Source organism: Rana temporaria, chromosome 9, assembly GCF_905171775.1.
Source record: "Rana temporaria chromosome 9, aRanTem1.1, whole genome shotgun sequence".
Classification (NCBI taxonomy): Eukaryota; Metazoa; Chordata; class Amphibia; order Anura; family Ranidae; genus Rana; species Rana temporaria.
In genome coordinates this window covers 121,957,135-121,981,171 of record NC_053497.1, presented here as the reverse complement: position 1 = coordinate 121,981,171, position 24,037 = coordinate 121,957,135, and the positions used below count along the sequence as shown (strand labels likewise).

The 24,037-nt window shown below is 43.4% G+C and overlaps 1 protein-coding gene across 1 annotated transcript in view; it reads right to left on the bottom strand.

The window, feature by feature from the left end:
- Nucleotides 1–17,667, bottom strand: part of LOC120913981 (properdin-like) — a 39,603-nt gene extending 21,936 nt beyond the window's left edge. The window contains exons 1-4 of the mRNA XM_040324366.1: nucleotides 17,445–17,667; nucleotides 11,515–11,665; nucleotides 7,726–7,880; nucleotides 4,687–4,857 (exon numbers count right to left, since the gene is read on the bottom strand). Coding sequence (XP_040180300.1) covers nucleotides 4,687–4,857; nucleotides 7,726–7,880; nucleotides 11,515–11,665; nucleotides 17,445–17,508 — 541 coding nt within the window. The 5' untranslated portion in view covers nucleotides 17,509–17,667. The remainder of the gene's footprint in view (nucleotides 1–4,686; nucleotides 4,858–7,725; nucleotides 7,881–11,514; nucleotides 11,666–17,444) is intronic.
- Nucleotides 17,668–24,037: the final 6,370 nt, after the last annotated feature.

The window sequence follows — 24,037 nt, the reverse complement described above, 5'->3', positions numbered from 1 at the left end:
TCGGGCGAGTGATCGCATCCTGGGCAGCCCCCTGATCCGGAGAGACAGGCAGGGAATCCTCAGCACGGATGTCCAGTGCAGCCACTGCGGCCACCGCAGTATTCGCCATCTTCCTGGCTAGCTTTCTGGCACTTCTGGAGGAAGGAGGAGAGGGCAAGATGGCGGCGGCGGGACCCGTGTCTGGGCCTCGTGAGGAGCGGGTCTGGCGCTGGCTCTTCGGAGTCTGGTGACCGGCCTTTGTTGCCCCCCTTCTCATGCCTGGATGTTCCCCCACTCGGACCGATGCCTCAGCACCAAAAGTTTAGGACAGAAAAGCTCAGAAAACTGATAAATAGCAGGAGAGATGTGGAGCTCTCTGAAAGCACGTCCTGCCTCGTTCACATCCAGACACGCCCCCTTTTAATATATTCTTTATGCCAATACTTATAACCCAACTCTACCTCAAAAAAAATCTAGTTTTGAATAGATTTGGGAAGGTTAGGGTGCCTATTGGAAAGAGAGTTCTCCATTTCTTCCTGTATTGTCTAACATCTACCTAAATAGGAAATGAGGGGAAATGTCCCTCATGGGGACACAAACAGCGGTAAAATTCTGACAAGACTTTAATAGCCCAAGGCGGTTAAAAACATTTACAAAAAGAAAAGGGTGTGAAGACTCATTATATATTTTGAAGCGTCTAGAGGTGCTCCCTGAGTAATCCTATCAACGTGTCTCCTAGCCAGCCTGCGGTGTGCATATCAACCCCTGAACCCCCCCCCCTCCGTGGGACCCGTCACGCTGCCGGAACCAGCGTTGAACGCAGTGGCTGGATGTAATGTCAGTGGGGTGGGCGGAGAATGCGCATTGGCTCTTTTGGGACAAATGTTTACCAAAATTATCCAAATGTTTATTCACCAGTGGAAGAAGAAAAGAAGAAGGGAAACCCAGTTGTTGAATCAATAGGTGATGCCACACAGCGTAACATATCTCTGCTTCTCTATTCCCATTTCAGCAGGTTCAAGTCAGAGTAGGGAGGCTTCCACCCAGCATCCAGGTCTCCTCACCACTGACAGAAAAACAGCCAACCTAGAGCGCCCTATATTCCACTGTAGCGCCCTCTGGCTAGTGAGCTAGGTGTAAATAGATTTAGTTGTTAGTGTAGGAAAATTGATTTGGCTGAGAGCCAGGCCTGGGTTGTGAATCTGGGTCAGGGTTTAGTGACTCAGGGGCTGCATGACTCATCCTGACAGCTCTTCTGGTGCCTCCCCCTGTTCTCTGGAACATTGGAGAATGTTCTAGACATAGTGGGTGGAAGCAAGGAGGGGCTGTTAGGAATATTTGTGAGGACCTCTACCAATCCCCAGTGAAAGGGCTGGCAGGGGGCAGGCCTCCTCATAAATAGGCATGAATAATGTCAGCAAAGGGCAGTCGGGTGGAAGATGGAGATGGAGTGTTGAGGAGGCTGTCGGTGGCCCTTGAGGAGGTCCCCTAGTCTGGGGGTGGGGGGTGATCTGGGGCTCAGGTGCTGAAAGATTCCCCTCTACAAGACACAAAGGAAACCCTTCCTGAAGGCATGGGAGCATGGAGACTGGACAGCGGAAGCGGGTCAGTGCATCCGGAAGATCTCCTGAGAGTCAGCCAGGTGGCTGGTGAGTAACCGTCTGGTGAAACTTTGGAGAGTTAGCCTGGAGGACAAGTGAGAGGGGTGAAAAGGTGGTGCTGAGATCAGTGACCACAGAGAGAATGTGCTGGGAATGTGTGAACTTTGGCACTCAATCAGTGCCTTAAAGCGGAAGTAAACCCATCTATTCTATAGTTTAAAAAAACAGTTAACATTCCAGGCATGCCGGAAATGCTAGATGTCACATTTGCTTGTGCTCTCAACCAAAACTGTCAAACCATCCAATGGCTGGTTTCATAACTGATCACATGTGCAACATCGTGGCAGTTGCAGATTAAACAGAAGCCAAGATGGTAGCTTCCTTGGCTGAAAACAATAGGAGGGTTTACTTCCACTTTAAGTATAGGGGCTGTGAGTCCCTGCCTGTAATGGGCTTTTGCTGCATAATTACTACAGGGTGACATAGCTGGGTTCTACAAGCAAGTGTGTGCTGGAGGAAGAAGAGAATCTGTATATAGAGACTGTATATAGGAAGAGTTGTCCCTGAAGTTTGTTCGGGCGTTCCAGAACCTCCCTTTCCTTTCCAAGTTATATCCCTCAAAAAAACAACAACAATGGCATGGACTGTTCTCTGACTCTGATTGCCTGTGGAAATTTGGTGTGTCTGGCTGTGCAGGGTGGGGGATCCCAGTTGCTTGCAGCTCCCAAGGGGTGCTAACCACTATTGATAAAATTCTGACAAAGCTTCTAAACTGTGGGGTTCGTTTGCTGCCCATTGGGGAAATTTCCCTTTCTGATCTGATGTCTGTGAAACATTATTCAGGAAAAAAAATTTGCACACTCGTTAAAGCGGTTGTATACCCGCAATAATTAATTTAAATTTTTTTACACCTGAAAGGCAAAAGGCATAATGAGCTAGTATGCACCGCATACTAGCTCCTTATGAAATACTTACCTTGGAATGAGGTGTAGAGAACTTACCTGGTCCACGCCGAGCGAGATGTCATCTTGCCTCGGCGTGTCTTCCGGGTATCGCCGCTCCAGCGCTGTGATTGGCTGGAGCGGTGATGTCGTCACTCCCACGCATGTGCGCGGGAGACTTCATTCCGGCAAGGTCCGGCGGCCGCCGGGCCTTTAGCCGAGGATCCCCGCTGCGCATGCCACCACTTTAAAATCTGCATTTTTTGCTAGAAGTTACTTTAAACCCCCAAACATGTATATATTTTCTGAAAGCAGAGACCCTGGAGAATAAAACAGAAACAGTCGCAATTTGTTTATGTTGCATGATATTTGCACAGCTATTTATCAACCACATATTTTCAGAAAAGAATACACTAAAATGTATTTTAGTACAAACAAACATTATACCCATTTTTTTTGTACAATACAAAAGATGGGGTTGCATCGAGTAACTAGATGTGCCCATGAAGTTGGAAAAAATTATGCTACCCAATAGGCGACGTTTTAAAAGCCTTTGTGGATTATCAGTTTAGATATAACCGTGAATTATGGCCCTAGAATTATTGCCCTCACTCTGGTGTTTGCAACAATGCCTAACATACTGTAGGCGATGCAATTTTTGTTTACATATAAGTGCAAGACCTATGCGCTTGCATTAAGGTGCATAGGTAGGTGGATTTTTTTTTTGTTCCAAAAAACTCTATTGAAACTTCACAGTACAAGAATCGCATTTTAAACCGTGGCTGTGTATAAAGACGGGGGGCTTCCCGTAATCTGGTGAGGGAGAATAACTATGCCTCAGATGTAGGCTTCCCTGGCCAGGGTGGGAGGTGCACCATTCTCTCTCCTTGGCGAAGGGAAACTTGTTGGCTTTCCTATCCAACAAGACTAACAACAGACTTGAAATGTGTAAAGATTGGGTGAAATACACCACCATAGGTACGGCATTGGGTCCCTGTATACTGGCTGAAGCTGAGAAAAGTATAAAGAAGGGCCATAGTAAAAAAAAAAAAAAAAAAGTAAGAACCCCCCCCCCCAAAAAAGGAAAAAATAGTAATAAAAGGAAAAAGTGGGAGGGTATGGGAAGGGGGTGGTGAAAGGAACGTAGACCAACCCATCTCTCCGCCTCCCAGTGCTCATTCCACACTCTGAGATATCTCATATCAAAATGTTCGAAATTCGTTTTTAACATTTTTTTTAAATGTTTTAATAGTTATATAACTTTATTGCTATCACATGCGGGCTGAAAAGCCCTCTACAAGATAGCATGGGCAGGTGGTTTTCTTTATGATGAGATCAAGGATCTATTAGACCCCAATGTCTCCCCCACTGCAGCTAATCAAGCATAGATTGTGCTTGATTAACTGCCATCCCAGCTGTAGTAGCCAGGGAATTGCAACTCTAAACCAGAAATTGACATAATACACTTAGTTTCAGGCTTTATTAGTCACAGAGGGGATCAGATAATGCATGTTCCCTAGTCACCTCCTGCTCATGATACTCAGGTACAGTGCTGTACCTCCGTCCTGAGTTCTCCTGAGAAACAGGAGAGCAGATAAAACATTGTGGGCACCACTGGCAGGGGAATATACACCCTTAAAGCCTTGTAAAAGTGATTGGGTGGCTCTAGAGTTGTCAGGGTCAGTTTATCTAGCTTATCTAGCTAGTTTCCTCAAACTGTCAAGCCCAATACCCTTAGCTGTGTATCCCATATGTTATCTGCTGCTCTTTGAATGTTACCTTGCAAAATACTTCATGTAGGCATAGCTGTCTTGAAGGGTTCTCCTTCTCCCTTTTCCTCCTTCCCTGGACATTTGGGGTTTACCATGCTACCCCAACAAATGGCTAAATACTAAGTCATTGTTTCCCTACTACATTGTTATGGGCTACTAAATTAATGTGATATTGTGCACATAATTTCTCATTGGGGTTAATCCGCAAGAGTTATTAGGTTCATATTTTACTCTTTTTTTTTTTTTGCTGTACCAATAAAACATTTGAACAAAAAATATATATATATTTTTCAATTGTAAATTGATTTTTTTTTTCCAGTACTGTATTGGTTTTACTTGTTTTATTGGAAACCCCTATCTGTGACATGGAGCACTGTCATTTAGGCCACTTACTGGGACAGGAGAGGTAGGTTTCGCATATATCCACCTCCTTTTGAAGTCCATTACACCTCCCTCCACAGATCGGACGAGGGTTGTTGCACTGGCGAGTTCTCTGTGTTTGTCCAGTCTTGCAAGTTGCTGAACACGGTGACCACAAAGACCAGATAGACCAACCTCCATTTTCTGAAGGAAAAGCAGGAAAAAATAACAGACCATAAAAAATGCCAAGGTCATATTATTATATATGTAATATTTGTTGTATAATGAGAACGTGTAACCTCCAGTGACTCAGAAGCACTGCTTAGTTCCAGGAAAAGTCACAGTGCGATTCTGTAGAGGTGCGCTGTGCCCTGCAACTTGTACAGCTTCTGGTAATTGAGCAAAGATAGCCACCAGAATCTGATGGATGTCATGTATGAAAGCTGGCCTAACAACTTAACTTTAATTATTTTAATTGTTTTTCCTCTTTTTGCTGGGCACTTTTGTTTCTGCTCACCACTCCATGCGGGACACTATTGTTTTTCCTAGTGGCGGGCCCTATTTTTTGCCATACTTGTCAACAGTCCCGATTTTCCCGGGACAATCCCGATTTAGGGACCCTCGTCCCGATCGGAGCTCGTCTCGATTAATTTCCTGGGAAAATCAGAAATGTTTTAGGCAAAAAACGGCCAGCAAACTACAAAAAGATGGCCGCCGCCGCCTCTGCAAGTACATTTCCCCTCGTATTCAGTGGAGAGGGGTGGGGCAGCCAATTGGCTTCTCTCTTCAGTGTACAAGTAGACAGTTCTCTTGTACACTGAAGCCTATTGGCTGCATGGATCGATATGAGGCCCCTCCCCCCTCCACTGAACACAAGTGAAAGCCAGGAACTGTAGCTGCCACTGCTGGACACATGAAGGTGATAGCCGTGCTGGGGACACCAGATCTAAGAAGGGGGTCCGCTGGGGACACCGGATGTAAGGAGGGGCTCCGCTGGGGACACCAGATGTAAGAAAGGGCTCCTCTGGGGACACCAGATGTAAGAAGGGGCTCCGCTGGGGACACCTGATGTAAGGAGGGGCTCCGCTGGGGACACCAGAGGTAAGGAGGGGCGCCACTGGGGATACTGATGTTAAGACCTATTATTCTCTCCACCTTCCAGCTGACACAAACGCATCTTCCTCCCCATCTCACACAGACCACTGACTTTAGGGCATTCTTCATTCCTTGGACTCACACGACTCCAGCCATTTTGACTTCCCAATAACCACCGACAGGCATTTCTAACTCCCACTGGCCACTGACACTGGGTGGGAAAAAAATGCCCACTCTCACACCAGCCAATTTTAATTCCCTGATGAGAAACACTGGGCATTTTTGTTCCCACTGATCTCAGGGATTCTTTTTTTTCCTTAGTACCACTGATTCTCCAGGGCTTTCCCCCTCCACTGACTAGATGCCCTTTTTACACAAAATTGACCATGAAATATTTTCTCAAGCCACTGACTACTAATGTAAGGGGCCCCATGATACATACTCCTTACTGATGCACTCATATACTGTATTGTACATCATATTGTACTGACTGTGTTGTGCTGTGTAGTACAATACATTGACCTGCATCTGTCCTCTCTATACATTATGTTGTGGATTATGTAGTCCTGAGAAAAGTGTATTTTGTCCAAACAGTTGTTTATTTCTGTGCTTTTTATATTATGTTCTTCTTTAGGTAAAGCTCAAAGTGTTAGCTTTCTGTATAAATGTGGTTTTATTTTTATTTATTTTTTATTGATCCTTTAGGTTTATGTAAGGGATACTCTCCCTTTTAGCACAGAAAATATGGAGTATGTTGTGGGGTACAAGAACTACAGACCATGTATATTGTATACAGTATGTAGGCTTAACCTCTATTTAACCATGGTCCTTTAACCACTTACCCCCCGGACCATATTGCTGCCCAAAGACCAGAGTACTTTTTGCGATTCGGGACTCTGTCGCTTTAACAGACAATTGCGCGGTCGTGCGACGTGGCTCCCAAACAAAATTGGCGTCCTTTTTTTCCCACAAATAGAGCTTTCTTTTGGTGGTATTTGATCACCTCTGCGGTTTTTAGTTTTTGCGCTATAAACAAAAATAGAGCGACGATTTTGAAAAAAATGAATATTTTTTACATTTTGCTGTAATAAATATCCCCCAAAAATATATAAAAAAAACATTTTTTTTCCTCAGTTTAGGCCGATACGTTTTCTTCTACATATTTTTCGTAAAAAAAAAATCGCAATAAGCGTTTATTGATTGGTTTGCGCAAAAGTTATAGCGTTTACAAAATAGGGGGTAGTTTTATGTCATTTTTATTATTTTTTTTTTACTAGTAATGGCGGCGATCAGCGTTTTTTTTTTTTTCGGTACTGCGACATTATGGCGGACACTTCGGACACTTTTGACACATTTTTGGGACCATTGGCATTTTTATAGCGATCAGTGCTATAAAAATGCATTGGATTACTATAAAAATGCCACTGGCAGTGAACTTACTGTGGGGGGGGGGGGGGGGGGGGTGGCCTCACTAGGGGAAACACTGATCCACGGTTCATACATTGTATGAACCGAAGATCAGCATTTCCCCCGCTGACAGGAACGAGAGCTGTGTGTTTACACACACAGATCCCGTTCCCCGCTCTGTACCGAGCGATCGCGTGTGCCCGGCGGCGATCGCGCCCGCCAGGCACACGCACGGGAGTCGGGGGCGAGCGGGGGGCGCGCCTAGTGGCGGCTGGGAGAGAGGACGTCATATTACGTGCTCTCGCCCAGCAGAGCCACCTTGTGGACGTATTTCGACGGTGCGGCGACGGCAAGTGGTTAAGCCATGCCCAATAGTCATGCCCATATTCGTAGTGGTGCACTCCTCAGGTCTTCTCCTTTCCCTCTTTCTCCGATTCTAAAGGTGGGAGGTATGCCTTTACTACTCTTACTAGTTGCCAATGTTGATTTGTATACACAGGTAACAAGTATGTGTTAAGAAGTAAAATTACTTTCGCCCTCTTTTTGAGAGATGTGTTCATTGGGACTCACCAGGACAGCACTCTCGCATCATGCAGGTTTTGACTTCCACGCTGTTTCCCGTGCAGTTTCCCTGTCCAAGGCAGGTCCTTCTTCTTGTATGCACTCCTTCCTCACAGGACACAGAACACAGGCTCCAGCTACCCCAATCTGTCCACTCTGCTGAGCTAAAAAATATTAAGCTGAGTTATATAAAATAGCAACAGAGCACAGAGCGTTAATTTTCCGCGAAAAAAATACCATATTTCCTATTTCCTCTTTGCAAGCTAGAGAATATAAGGGGTCACGTACCTTAGAAATGTCTGCCATGGGAACATGGAAACTTTGGGTTCCTCCCAATGGCGGGACACTGTTGGACTCATACTTTAGCAAACACTTGCAAAGGCTTCTTTGATGAAAAATACTTTCTAATGTGCTAAAGTGTAACTCCAGCCAAAACTTTTTTTTATCTTTTGACATAGTGGGAAAGGGTAAGTTCTTCTGTCTCATTGCTTCTCAGAAATTGCTGTCAAGATGAGTTTAATTGACAAGAACCTCATGCTGACTTGTGCATACGTGTGCACATATCCTAAAGCACAGTTGCTCAACTAAGCATGCAAAGATGCTCATGTCCACTGACATAAACGTGACATTACTACTGGTTCTACCAGTGGCGGGTGGTGCTCCAAATTTTTTGGGGGGTGCAAACGCAGCCTCACTGTGCCCATCAAATGTAGCCACTGTGCCATTAATTGTCACCACTATGCCATGCCATCAAATGCAGTCACTGTGCCATGCCATCAAACGCCGCCACTGTGGCATCAATTGTCACCACTGTTCCATGCCATCAAACGCAGCCACTGTGCCATTAATTGTCACCACTGTGCCATGCCATCAAACGTAGCCACTGTGCCATCAATTATCACCACTGTGCCATGCCATCAAATGCAGTCACTATGCCATCAATTCGCACCACTGTGCCATGCCATCAAATGCAGTCACTGTGCCATGCCATTAAACGCAGCCACTGTGCCATCAATTATCACCACTGTGCCATGCCATCAAATGCAGTCACTGTGCCCCTCAATTGTCGCCACTGTGCCAATTGTCACCACTATGCCCCTCAATTGTCGCCACTGTGCCAATTGTCACCACTATGCCCCTCAATTGTCGCCACTGTGCCAATTGTCACCACTATGCCCATTGTCACTACTGTGCCCATTGTTGCCACTGTGCATGTCTCTGTGCCCTTTAATTGTTGCCACTGTGCCCATTGTCACTACTGTGCCCATTAATGCCACTGTGCCCTTTGTCGCCTCTGTGCCCATTGTCGCCGTTGTGCCCTGTAAAATGCACTTACCTTAATCCTTCGACGTCCCTCGATGTCTTCTTCTCCCGCCTTGGTGACGCTTCAGCCAATCAGGTTACCGATAACCAGAATCGGCGAACCTGATTGGCTGAGACGGCCGTCAGTCTTATCCAAAGAACGCACCCCGTACGTTCCCTGGATAAGACATCCGGGAGACGAGGGCTGTACTCGGAAAGCCTATCAGAGCCGCTGGCTCCGATAGGCACTTCCGCACAGCCAACCAGCTGCCGTTATTCAGGTGGTCGGCGCTCCATGTCCGGCCACCTGAATAGACCAGTGGCAGCTAGCAACAATAACATACATTCATGCAATGCATGAATGTATGTTATTTTCAGTGGCGGTGCGGAGCCAGAGGGGGCGGCGCTCCAGCACCCTCTATGGACGGACTGCCGATGGGTTCTACTATAGATCTGTTTTCTCTAAACCCATTCAAGTTTTATACTGTATTCAGCCCTGATGAAGGGAGAATGGTGTTGCCCCCAAAACATGTTGGCTGTTTTTATATGACTTTTTCCAACAACAAAAATTATCTTTTATCTGGTTTTGGTCTTTCACTCCTTTACGTATTTCTATCGTCTGTTAATCCTATGCAGTATAGAGATTCAATTTCAGATGTGCCCATGACCACAGAAATCAGCTGAGGAAAGGTGAAGTTAAGGGCAAGGGAAGACAACCTTGTCCTATGCTGTGTCTTTCAGGCACGATCTGAATTCAAATAGCTATTTTTGAAGTAGTACGGGGTAAGTGTCCTTTTAAAGGGTTCCTCAAATGAATTTAATAATGTTATTACTATACAGGATTTATATAGCACCAACAGTTTGCGCAGCACTTTACAACATGAGCACAGACAGTACAGTTACAATACAATTCAATACAGGAGGAATCAGAAGGCACTGCTGGTAATAGCTTACCATCTAAAAGGCAGGGTCAAGTGATACACAAGGTAATAACTGTGGGGGAAGAGCTGATTCAGAAAATAAAAGTACAGTTGTTAGGTAGGGGCAGGATAGGTTTTCTGAAAAGAAGGGTTTTCAGGGATTGTTTAAAAGTAGACAGAGTAGGAGATATGAAGAACAGATTTTTAGAGGGCAGACGGGTGACACTTCCTCCATGTTTCCCGTTAACTTGTTGGGCGACATGTGTGGGTCACACAGGAGGCCTACCCTGGGGTAGGTTCTTAAGGCTACACCGGGCGATGAACGGGGTCAATCATCCCAGCACAGGGGTACCACTTTGCTTGAAGGCATGCTCACCAATGCCCAGGACCAGGAGAGGGCCACGATCATGTGAAAAGTCAAACGTTAAAGTGGTCCCCCAACTCAGAGATGAGCCACTTGTGTGTGGTGTTGTATGCGTGTGGTGTTGTCCTACACACTTGAACAGGTGTGCGGGTTGCATTAGAGAGGGACATGCAGAGCCTATGCCTGCTCAGCGTACCTCTATTACCTCACTCCCAGTAACAGAATGGGGTCCCGCCAAGCACGTAGCGTGGACCTCATGTGTGCTACAATTACCCTTTTCATTTCGTACCAAGTGACCAGGTATTAGGTCTCGGTTACTCTAATTCACTCCTAGAGATCGATGGAGACAGACAGCTAGGGAGGGGGCCTGAATGCCAATCCCCCTCGCTACCAGAGAATCTGTCACTTATTCAGGTACCACACCAATGACTGGTTGCTGTTCTTCCTTCTGGTTACTCAAAGCAACTTGACTGACAAGTTAACCTTTTGTTGTAGTAATGCTTTACAGACACCAATGTGCTAGTCAAAACCCAGGTTCCTAAGAATGATATACCAGGACCCTACATGCACCCCTTTGAGTAACTTTAGACCAGGCTTTGAGCAACTTTACTGAACATTAGGCAGAACATGCACAATGTAATTTCTCGAACTAAACCTAGCTGTGGCTACCCCATGTTACCTGTGTGGGTGAAACATCTTCAGCAAAAGTCCAAACTGGCGATAGCTCGAACATAGGAGTTCATGTCCTGGGAGTATTCTGATGGGTCGGCGTTCCAGCGAGCTTTTTAGGACATAATTTGGAGTCTCTGTACATGCATCCCACGCCCCTCCCCCCAGGATCTGGAAGGAAGGAGGCTGGACCATAGAGGAGAACCCGCAAATGCACAAAAAAAGGCAGCATGAGCATTAAATGCTTCCCAACCTGGGAAACCGATAAACTAACTTACCAAGAGTAGTTAGTTGGGCTCAAGTGATACAAATGGTAATAACTGTGGAGGGTGAACTGACGGATAAAAAATAAAAGTGCAGTTGCTAGGTGGGGTCAGGATAGGTGTCTCTGAAGAGAAGGGTTTTCAGGGATCGTCTAAAGGTGGACAGGGTAGGAGATAGTCGGGCAGATTGTTGGATAGGATGTGAGAGGCTCTGGAAAAGTCCTGGAAGCGAGCATGGGAGGAGGGGACAAGAGAGATAGATAGAAAGAAAGAGACTCACCGGCAGGACTGGCACTGATCATGAGCCTCTCTCCTGAAGCCATATTTTCTATTCAGGCAGCAATCTTCCTTTGACACACCATCTCCAAGATACTCCTCGCATTCACCGGTGTTCTCATTCACAGCTTCATAGCACATAACATCATCTGATTCTACAGATGGGAAAGAACAGAGAATGCAGATAGAATGTAAAAGAAAGCTGAACACTATAAAAACTGGTAAATATATAGTTAAAATACATACAGGATATAGGAGCTTTTCTACCTGTTTTATTTTTGACCATCCAATCCTGGAATTTTCAAGAGCTTGGTGAGTGAGAGTAATGTCCTAGCTGGACTCTGCATCCTGTGTAACATGTGTAGTAGCCTCTAGGTTGCTAGATAGTGAGTAGGATTTATTTGTATAGGATAGGTAAATTGTAATGCCGCGTACACACGACTGTTTTTCATGACGAGAAAAATGCCTTTTTTTTTTATAATTGGTCATTAAAAGTGATCATGTGTAGGCTCCAGAGCATTTTTCTCGACGTGAAAAATGGGCATTAAAAATGTTAAACATGCCCTAATTTTTTGCATAGTTTTCACGTTGTGTGTAGGCTTTAATGACGTGAAAACAACATGCATGCTCAGAAGCAAGTTATGAGACAGGAGCACTCGTTCTGGTAAAACTAGCGTTTGTAAGGGAGATAGCACATTCGTCACGCTGTAACAGACTGAAAAGCATGAAGACTCAAAAGTGCAAATCGTCTCTCACCAAACTAACACAAAATCAGCAAAAGCAGCCCAAAGGGTGGTGCCATCCGAAATGGAACTTCCCCTTTATAGTGCCGTCGTACGTGTTGTACGTCACCGCGCTTTGCTCCAGCATTTTTTTTCACGATCGTGTGCATGAAAGGCAGGCTTGACAAGAATCACGTCGAGAAAAACTGCGTTTTTCCATGACATTAAAAACGGTCGTGTGTACACGGCATCAGGCTTGGCTGGCAGCCAAGCCTGATGGGGTTTACTTCCTCTTTTTTCCCCTGCAAAGTAAAAGCATAATGGGCTAGTATGCATCGCCTCACACACGACTCACGATTCATACAATGTCCCCGCTGGTGGCCACATCAATCTTCACCCCTACTTCCGTGACTGGCCGGAGTCACGTGATGGTAAATATCTCCTAAACCGTGGAGGCTTAGGAGCCATTTCCAGTACCTACAGGTAAGTCTTATTATAGGCTTACCTGTAGGTATAGTGGTGTAACTAGGTATACAACCACCTTAAAGTCTATGGGACACGAACATGAAAAATCAAAGTGCTAATTTTAAAGGCTTATATATGCAAGTTATTGCCATAAAAAGTGTATGGGGACCTGGGTACTACCGTTTTTTCAGGATCACATATTTTAATAATGCTTAAAGTGAAACAATAAACACAAAATATTTCTTTAAATATCGTGCCTGGGGGGTCCACTTAGTCTGCCTGTCAAGTGGCGCATCTGTGCAATGTGTAGAACAATGCCGCAGCAAAATGAAATTTCGAAGGGGAAAAATGTAATTTAAACTTGCTCACGGCTGTAATGTATTACCGGCTCCCAGCCATATAGAATAAAAATCGAGGAAAAAAATTTGGCGCTTGTTGCCCCCCTCAGGTCTGGTATGGATTGTAAGGGGGACTCCACACCAATGTTAGTTAAACTGGAATATCTACAGTAGGATACTGTGAGAGAAGTTGTTGTTATAGGAGACAGCAGTTGCTACAGGATACAGATGGCTGCATTCAGCTTAAAGGCTCTTTATCTGTATTGCTGTTTGCCTAGTTCTATTTTTGGTCTGGGGAATTTGCCTAATTGCTATTGCATTTGCCCAAGGGTGTCCTGTGCCCTAACCCACTCTCCCGCCGTTACTGTTAGGAGAAATAAACTCTCTTTGTTAATGTTTACAAAAAGTGACTGGCGCCCAATATTTTCACCTTACACCACACCCACTATGCCTAGTAACCTGCACCCTTAGGAGGAGTGTCAGTTCTCCCTGGCTCTGGGGGTTACCATTATGCCCTTGGATGTTAGGGAGACTGCTACATAATTACCTTGAACTAATTAACAACTAGTCACTTAAACAAGCCTAGGTGCCCAGGCCATCCGGCACCAACCCACAACCCTGGATACTCAAAGTATATTATACATTATTAAAAATATAAACACATAACATCCCAGAATGGTTCAATAACAAGGTAAAGTGGATACAATATTAATCTCATCTCAAAGAGATGAGTGGACAGAAACAATAGGTAACTCAATTAACAATTGGAACTCAATCTAGGAGGCACAGAATGGGGCAAAGGCACACATAACACCTTAAACAGATTATAGCAGGAGACCCCAGTATCAGGTTGGTATGAGCTGATTATATTATTATCTACTCTGAGTCTCACAGTCTAAATAGGCAGTCATTGCTGATTTGGGCATAGAGGCCCCAAATATGTATCTGGGTCCAGATTGTATTTTGGGGAGACATGGCCTTGAATCAGAAGCAAGACCACTCCAAGGGTCCCATAGGCACACACATCCAAAATATAGAGCCCCCTCAAAAGCCAGGGCTCATAGTCAGTAGGCAACAGGCTTCCCTGCAGTCCCCTAAAAGCCCCTGTCCTGGTTGGGTCTCTCACATCAACCTTTATTGGTAAGAATATCAAAAATTCTTTATAGATTAATCACATAGCGAACAAAGCATAAGCAAGTGTGGATGGCTTCAGATGGCCACAAGATTAACATCAGAAGCTCATAGATGCAACATGGAGGGAGCCTCAAGTATTCCTTCTTTTCCCAACAATAAAATCTCCTAAATCCACAACAGTTTTTTCGTACTTTATAACAAAGGATACTCCTTCCGATATGAAGAAACATACACACAATGGCCATTTTCTTTAAAGCGGAGGTTCCATTCCAAAAAAAAATAAAAATAAAAGTCAGCAGCTACTAACACTGTAGCTGCTGACTTTTAATAAGGACACTTACCTGTCCTAGCCGCCAGCAATGTCGGCCCCCGCCGAGGCCAATCCTCGATCCTGGCAGCTCCAAGCGCCGCCATCCACAGTAAGGGAAACAGGCAGTGAAGCCGTACGGCTTCACTGCCCGTTTCCTACTGCGCATGCGCGAGCAGCGCGGCGCTTTGTGAATGGGCCGGCTGCTTTCTGGGACACACACAGTTCCCAGAATGCAGCGTGCCCCATTCACAAGAAGACACCGAGTGTAGGAGGAGGAAGAAAATCCACCGCGGAGGATGAAGAGGCAAATTCGGCACTTCCGCATAGCAACAGCTATTTAGGGTAAGTAAAAAAAAAATATTTTTTTCATTTTCTTTTTTTTTTTAGATTTTTGGTGGAATTTTTTTTTTCAGGCGGAAACTCCACTTTAAGTACATCCATTCAATTGTTTAGAAAAACAAATTGCTAACCAGCCAATCAAATGGCAGCAACTCAATGCATATGGGCATCTAGATGTGGCAAAGACATCTTGCTGAAGTTCAAACCGAGCATCAGAATGGGGAACAAAGGGGATTTAATTGACTTTAACCGTGGCATGGTTGTTGGTGCTGGTCTGTGTATTTAACGGAGTATTTACAGAGGATAGTCCGAAAAAGAGAAAAAATCCAGCAAGCGGCAGTTTTGTGGAAAAAAATGCCCCCACTGACAAAGTCCAGACCCCGGAGGCAACGTGTACAGCATAGGAGCTTGACATGTGACGACATCCCGCGGCCATTCCTAGTTATGTCATAAGGTGAGGTGAGCGGTCAGTGAGGAGGAGGATTGATTGCAATGAGGTGGAGGATTGCACGGGCACTTTATGTGTTTTGTTTTGCATCACATCTTGTTAGTTCACAGAGGTGGAAGAAGATATTTATGTGGATTTTTTGGGGGATTTTTTGGGATTATTCAATGATTAAATCTTTTGTGTGAAGTTTTTTTTCATAATTTTTATTGATTCTGAGATTATTTCCATCTATGGCCTGCTTTGATGTGTTCTATGACCAAATGTACACTCTTGTACACTCTGCCTGCATGCTGTAAATGAGTGTGTTTTGTCTGTGTGCTGTGATTGGGTGTGTGCTCTTTTTGTGTTCTTTGACTGAGTGTGAATTTTCATAATCCATATGATTTATTTTCTTGTTAATAATCCATGTGTTGCTAGTAATTCTACCCTACCTCTAGTGGTTAAATTACAGAAATCCTACATCTGATATAATAACAGGTTATTAAAAGGTAAACCAGTATATATGTAAAAGTCAAATAAAAATGACATTAGGAAAACTCTACAAAAGTAGTTAAACATGTGTGCTCTCTGCACATATACTATACCATTGGACTTGATGGCCTTTGCTGGCTTATATTAACAACATTTTGTAAAAAGGGCCCAAATGAAAACATTTTTTTTTTAGAATAAATAAACGTAAGACCTAAGTTGGACTAGGGTCTTTGAAGGCACATATGAACACTAAGGTATCTGTTACCTATAAAATAGGTGAGGATGAGTGGGGTAACTCTCAATTTACCGGCAACCACAGCTGACTGGAAATAAAAAACCTCCCTCACCACTTAAAACACCAGGCATCACCCCCACATGTCCCTGCGCCAGGTAATCTTGTAATGCCGGGTACACACGATCGGATTTTCCATCGGAAAAACCTCGGGTGGTTTTTCCGACGAAATTTCCGCTCAAGCTTGACTTGCATACACACAGTCACACAAAAGTTCTCTGAACTTTCATCCGTCAAGAACGCGGTGACATACAACACTACGAAGAGCCGAAAATTAAGTTCAATGCTTCCGAGCATGTGTCAAATTCTTTCCGAGCATGCGTCTGAATTTTTTGGGTCGGAATTGCTAAAGATGATCGGATTTTCCAATAGGAATTTTTTCCATCTAAAAATTTGAGAACCAGCTCTCAATCTTTTGTTGGCGGAAATTCCGACAGCAATAGTCCGATGGGGCATACACACAGTCGGAATTTCCATTCGAAAGCTCACATCGGACTTCTGCTGTCGGAATTTCCGATCGTGTGTATGGGGTATAAGTCATCCTGAAACTCCACTTCTGTGGTGTGAGAACCCTTGTCTTTTCTGTCTACAAACCCAAATACATCGGCCCTCCACCTAGACTTTCAGTCTTACAACCAGATGTCCCCCTTGCAAAGTTGAAGTCAATCCCCAAAAGATTTGCACTCTATAGATTGTAAACTTGAGCATTGGTGACAACACTTGTTCTGTGTTTGACTAACTCTAGGTACAGAAACAAACACAATTTTCCAGGCGCTGCACTCTATAGAGAATCTCACTGTCCACTGTCCAGGGGCCAACCTGATGCAGCTATCAATAAAAGCACACACAGTGACTGAGGTTGTAAATGGAAATGAAGACAGCGCCAGGATTACAGTGGGAACATAGAACCTCTAGTAATTCAATATATATCAGTAATGTCAAGTCAATGGTGAAGGCTAAAAGTAATTTATTGGAACAAGGATAGATAAAACTATTGCAGATGATACGATACAAAGCCGGTGTGGATACATATAGGTAGGCTCTGTGTTCAAGGTTGGTCTGATTGGCAGCTCCCTCCAGTCCTGGCCTTCCACCTCAGTGTCACGGTTTTTGGTACGGCTGGTTGTTGCACATACGGTGGATAATTTCTACCTTAATGCCCACCAGACCCAGCGGACGTTGGCCTACCTACATCCATCCACGCCGGCTTGGTATCGTATCATCTGCAATGGGTTTATCTATCCTTGTTCCAATAAATTACTTTTAGCCATCATCATTGGCTTGACATTAAATTACTGGAGGTCCCACTGTAATCCTGATAGCGCTTTCTTCATTTCCATTCACTACCTCTAGGTACAAAACACACAAAATGCATGGCTCGATATGTAAAAAGTTTTTTTTTCAAAATTACGTACTTGCAAAATGCAGGATAAACACTAGCCCAGTAGCCACCACCGGGAGCAAACAGATTGGAGACATATTGGAGAGGATGTCACAGAGTCCAGTTTATGAAATAAAATGATATAGGATGATACCAAATTTCCTGCTTCTTCTTTTCCTCTATTGTTTGACCATCTCTAGAAGAAGGACAGTACGGCTCCTTTCTAAGTCTCCTGGGCAGTTTCTATGATCTAAATGTCTACAACTCTCCTTTATAAATTAATGATTTCTTTTGGTATTGGCCAATCCCAACTTGGCTGGCTTACAATCAGGAAACGACTACTGCACATGGTCATACAATACTCTTTTATTAACAATACCAGCATTCTATCATACCAGCTTAATGTTCTGTGCTGCCAGGCAACGTGGTGACAACTGTCAGAGCAGGATTAGCAAATGAAGACAAGAGTACATTTTAAGAAACTCTTTGAGCAATTGCTGGAAACAATATGCAAATATGTTCCTAAACAAAAGGAAAAACATATTTACAAAGCTTATGCTATTACAGAAGAGTCCCCTAGAACAATGTCAACACTAGAGATAGTTTATAAAGGTCTTGACTTAACCTAAATTATTCTCCTACTTCAGACCCATACTTCTAGGAGTACTGTTAACTTAAAGTAGTATTAAACCCTCAGTGATTTTTTTTGTTAGCCTAACACACTGAGCACAATTTAATAAACATCCCCCAGTAAATTATTTGTTAAATTTCTTAGCCCAGCACTTTTAATGCTGTTGGCCCCTGCTCTCTCAGTGCTATATCCCTAAACTTTACAGGAAAGAGTTAACAGTGGACATTAAAAACAAATGCATAGAAAGAATAGGATTTTTAAGGCATCAAAAATAACAACTGCCAAAATATTAAAATCCATAATCCTTATTACAAAAAAATATTAAAATGTGTATACAATCCAGTAAAAACTGAAGAAACCCATATAGAGTAATTACAACCATAAGGTGTATGATAAATACACTTTAACTTTGTGAGGTGAATTAATGTGATCTGTGTGCCAATGGACTGGTGATTGAATTGAGGGCTACTGATATCTATTTGTTGGAATACCCTTAACTGTATGCACCCTATGACTGATTTTACATAATATGATGGTGCTAACATGAACTCCTGGAAAGTTTTCATCCAGGAATTTGAAGCTGAGACGCCATATTGGACTCTTGTGTTTATCTTTTCCCCTTTGATGGCATCGAAGGACTGCTAGAGACTAGAGATTTTTTGCATATCCACAAATCCATTTCATTAGTATACAGTACGATTTACCCTGAGGAAGATAACATAATTGATTGAAACGTGTTGAATTATTGACCATATTATAATATAGACAGCTGATGTACTGTATGTTTAGATAGTTAAGTGGCCCCTTGGTTATATAGGGATCAAATCCTTATGGTTAAAAAAATGTTTTATACTGGATTGCATACAAATTTTAATAATTTATTTTAATAAACATTATGGATCTTAAAGCGGTAGTTCCCCCTCAAAAAAAATGTTACCCTTAGATTGATGCTCATTTTGTCTAGGGGAATCGGCTAGTTTTAAAATCGAAGCTGTACTTACCGTTGTAGAGAGCGATCTTCTCCGCCGCTTCCGGGTATGGTCTTCGGGACTGGGCGTTCCTATTTTGATTGACAGTCTTCCGACAGGCTTCCGACGGTCGCATCCATCGCGTCACGAGTAGCCGAAAGAAGCCGAACGTCGGCGCGGCTCTATACGGCGCCTGCGCACCTACGTTCGGCTACTTTCGGAAAATCGTGACGCGATAGATGCGACCGTCGAAAGCCTGCCGGAAGCCTGTCAATAAAGAAGGAACGCCCAGACCCGAAGACCATACCCGGAAGCGGCGGAGAAGATCGCTCTCTACAACGGTAAGTACAGCTTCGTTTTTTAAACAACTAGCCGATTCCCCTAGACAAAATGAGCATCAATCTAAGGGTAACAATTTTTTTGAGGGGGAACTACCGCTTTAAGTTCCATAATGTTTAATAAAATAAATTATTAAAATTTGTATGCAATCCAGTATAAAACATTTTTTTAACCATAAGGATTTGATCCCTATATAACCAAGGGGCCACTTTACTATCTAAACATACAGTACATCAGTACATTTAGGTTGATGCCTTAAAAACACAATTTTTTCTATGGATTCGTTTTTGGTGTACAATTGGAATGTGGCACCTATAAATTTAATTGTCAAACAAGGCCCACTTATTTTCCTTCTTAACAGTGGACAGTGCAGTCTCTAGGTAGCCTGTTAGTATAGCGGAGGGAGGAGCAGGAAAGGCCAGCCTTGCTATGGGGCTGTGAGATTCTTTTGATGTACACAGTGTAGGGAGACACAGCTCTAGTCCCTCCATGCAATGGTGGCTCCATAGGAGAATTAGGAGAAAAAGGAGCTACCCCGAGACAGGACAACAGGCGCAGCAGTCAAGACACCAGCCTAAACTTTGAGGGATTGCAAAAAACTTGTATAAATTAAGATACTAAATTTTATACTAACTGTAAAAATACATTAAAACAAGCTCCATACAATTTTTTTTATGTATTTTGGATAGAGTGGAAGGGTTTAAACTTCACTTGGGTTTTGAATTATTTTTATTACCCACTGAGCAGATGTTTCTCTTTTATATGCTATCTGTCTTTGAGGAAAGAACATTTCTCATTCTGTCAGATCCTCGTCACTGGGACAGTAGGTGATGGAAATTGCCCTAATGGTAACACAGACAGGAATAAAATCCTGATAGAGGCTCAAATCCTTTCCAAATCTACTACAGAAAGTTTGTTATCTTGTTGGAAAAGGTTCCATTTTCTTCTGACACCTGTGAAACAGATAGGAATTTTTACAATACTTCATGTTCTGCTTGACACGTTGTTTGATAGTAGAAATGTGCGTTCCCGTTCGTAACGAATGGATTTTCGTACAAATTTGTTAGTATTCGTACATTCAGATCAATTCGAACATCCGAAAAGCTGAAAGAACCAAAATACGAAAATTACGGAATTACGAATAAGCAAAATAACGAACAAGCGAAAATACGAACGTATGATTGGACAATCTTACTAAAATATGAATCACTCTGTGTGGGCTTCATATGTGCACTCAACTTAACTCTTGACGTTCCGTACCATTGTACAGAAAAGGTACCTCTGAGTCAGACCTCTGGCAGGAGGAATGCCGACAACATCTTCCTCGCTGCTAGAGGTCGTGCCACCTATAACAGTAACACGCTATCAACAGGCTGCTCATTAAACTTCTGTTACTCTAGGTAACTACTTATGTCTTTGCATTACTCCTTTCTACGCTGATGTCTCCATAGCCCAATGTGTTAAAAAGACCCACTGGTTAACTCTGTGTGTGCCAGTTACTTAGGATACACCTCTTTAATGACTTCAGACCAGGCAGGGACAAAGTTTCAAACACTTAGCAAAGGTGCAAAAATAGATATTGTCCAGTCCAACAGGCAAAATATGATACTTCCTTACACCTAACTATGCCTACAGGCTGATGTGCTGCCCTGGCATAATAATAAAAGTGCCTTTCAGTGTCCATAGTCTCTTACAGGCTCCCTCACGCGAGTTTAAATCCTTCCAAGGCATAGTCCAGTGCTGGTATCTTCAGGGCAAAGTTAAAAATCTGTTGTGAGCCATGACTGGTGTCCTTCTCCTACCCCTACAGGTCTCTTCTCCTGCATCCAACGCCTGCGGGACTCACGCTTAAGGCTGAACCATGGTCATTAAGTGTATCCTGTGGATCCACTGTCGGCTCCCTGGTCTCCTTGTGGGAGACTCTTCAGGGGACTCTCTTGGACCAGACCACTGTCCCAAATAATATCACACAGGCAAGTGGGCCAGACCCAAACAGGAAACGCCACCAAAAAGTTCAGGCGAGCAGGCAAAACTTTAACACCAATCCTCCTAGCTCGGATAGCACCCACTAACCCTTCCAACCTGCTTACATACAGGTTAATAAAACCTCTGGAAACCCAGGCAGGTTTGTTTACTCCACTTGCTTAGGCAGTAGAGCTGCACAATTAATCGTCAAGAATCGTTATCACGATCTTTTTCCCGTTGCGATTCTTGACACAGGGTTTCACGATCTTTGACATGAAAATAATTTTCTCTCTGCACTTTGGTATGCAAAGAATTTCCTGTCTGCTCTCAGCCAAAAGTCAAAGTCTGGGCAGTCTGCCAAGTCTGGGCAGCCTGCCAAGTTTTGAAAACATTCTTTATCAGTGGAAAGTTAAGTCTAAACATTGTATCACATTGACTTCTGTATGTAAATTAGGAACGTTTAACCACTTAAACACCAAACCTTTTTCTGACAGCTCTTTTCAAGTTAAAATCATTATTAAAATGACGGTTGTTGCAATATTTTATGTTGCACTGTATTTGCGAAGCAGTCTTTTTAAATGCAATTTTTGGGGAAAAAATTACTTTAATGAATTTAAAAAAAAAATAGCCAGTAAAGTTAGCCCATTTTTTTTTTTGTATAAATGTAAAAGATTTTACGCCGTGAGAATCGTGAGAGAATCGTGATCTTCATTCTAAGAAAAAAATCGTGATTCTCATTTTGGCCAGAATCGTGCAGCTCTATTAGACAGCACCATAAAGTTAAGACTGCTCTGGCGCATCCTGTTCTCCAAGTCGTCTTGATGTTGTTGTAACATTTGGAGCTGCCAGTCTTGGTGGTCTGATAAATGCTGTATTGGAAGTAGTTGGTCTTCCAGCTGCCTGATGCAATGTTTAGTTTCAGTCACCCTATCCAAAGTTTCTGAAGATCCTGCTGTATGAGGGATATGTCCACTTTTACTTCCTTGATCTTTAATGTTAGTGTGGATTGGCAGTCTGTGTTTAATGCCTCAAGCATTTTTTATGTCTATGGGCTATTGAGCAGGTGATGAGGGATTATCATCTTCTGAGGCTGTTGCAGCGCCATTTTGCTTGACTCAGAACTGTTACAATCTGCCAGTAACGGCTTAGATTGCCCTTATTTGTCAGTAAAGTGGGTTCCAATGTAATAGAGTGGTACATTGTAGACATTAAACACAGTTAGTTCAAAGCGGGATAGGTTACAGGATGAGTCTGGTAGCATAGCTCTCACCTCATTCTTCCTACTCCATGCCGCATCAGGCCATACCCATGGAATTTCATAATTTGAAATGCTTTTTGCTTCATGGCTATGTTGTATAGACAGATTTGTAGATTTAACAAATGCCTTTATATGAAAAAATGTGTGGTTCCCATTACCACCAAACATCTGCTGAGATAAAATCTGTTAGTATCTGTTAGGTAATATAAACAAATGTGGCTGCTGAGATGTACATATTTTAAAACAAACTATAATTAAGACAGGATTTTTTAAATGCCCAAAAGTTTGTGGACACCTGACCAGCACACTTACACATGTCGCTAAAAATATGGCGATAACCACCACAAACTGTCTTTCTCTTCTCATGCACCAATCCACTAACAGCTCCTACCCCCACTTTATATAGCCTAGGCAGGGAGAGGAAAGTTAAATCCAAACTGACTGGAGAACACAATAAAAGGGATTCTAACTCCCTCTTACAAATAGATTAAAGGATATCTACCTGTATCTTCCTTCCAAACTATCTTCCATAAGCTACTAATCCCCCCTATTACTACATGTAATGTAATCGAAGAGTTAAAAAAAGAAAGGCGTGTTTGTAGTCCTGTTCTAGATGGGCAACAACGGCATCTTCCATAGATACAATGGAGTGAGCATAGCCACCCTAGAACAGGAAGTGTGTTATTTCCAGGCTTGCCAGTTGAAAAAGGGGGGAAAAGAAAAGCCACCACAGTTTATTGCTCACCACAGAAAAAAATTCAGGAGAGAGGGTTGGGGCACAGGTCACCCTAGGACGATATGCAGACAGATCAGTAGACTCAAAATACAAAACATCCAGGTAGACAGCAATACAGAACAAGGGCCTTAGGCCTTCATCCAATGTTCTGTACCTATGTAGCATAAGCTGTCTCATTAAGGGTTTCCTAGGATGAGTTCCCCTTGATGCTTTCCCAGCCTCTCCACAGTTCCTGACTCATGAAGAGTAACTCTGGTACTTAATCTCAGAACTCCATCATTCTCCTCATGCCTCCAGGCAACAAGAAGCTCTCTCTCTCTCTGGCAAAGCCCCCAGGCAGGCAGGCTCTCTCTGGCAGAGCCTTAGAGTACATGGCCAGGCCTCAGACTCCAGGCCTAATCCAACGCAGCTGTTCCTCACACATCCACACCAGACCAAAATCTGAGGGTGAAGACCTCCATCACCGGTCTTCCTCTAAATATATACTCTCTTCCAGCATGCACAGTGACCTGAAACTGCTGATTGGCTGAAAGAGATATGCATATTCATAACTCTGTCTCCCTGCAGCTCATCATGCTAATGCCAAAGGCAACAGTGCCACCTACTGAGAGAAGGGAGGAACCACAGAAAACCTAAATGATCACAAAGACTATAAATCAACCAGGTTAGTTACCACCTAGCTCAGAACATTTTACCAGTAGCCCCTGTATAAGACAAGGGTGCTACATTT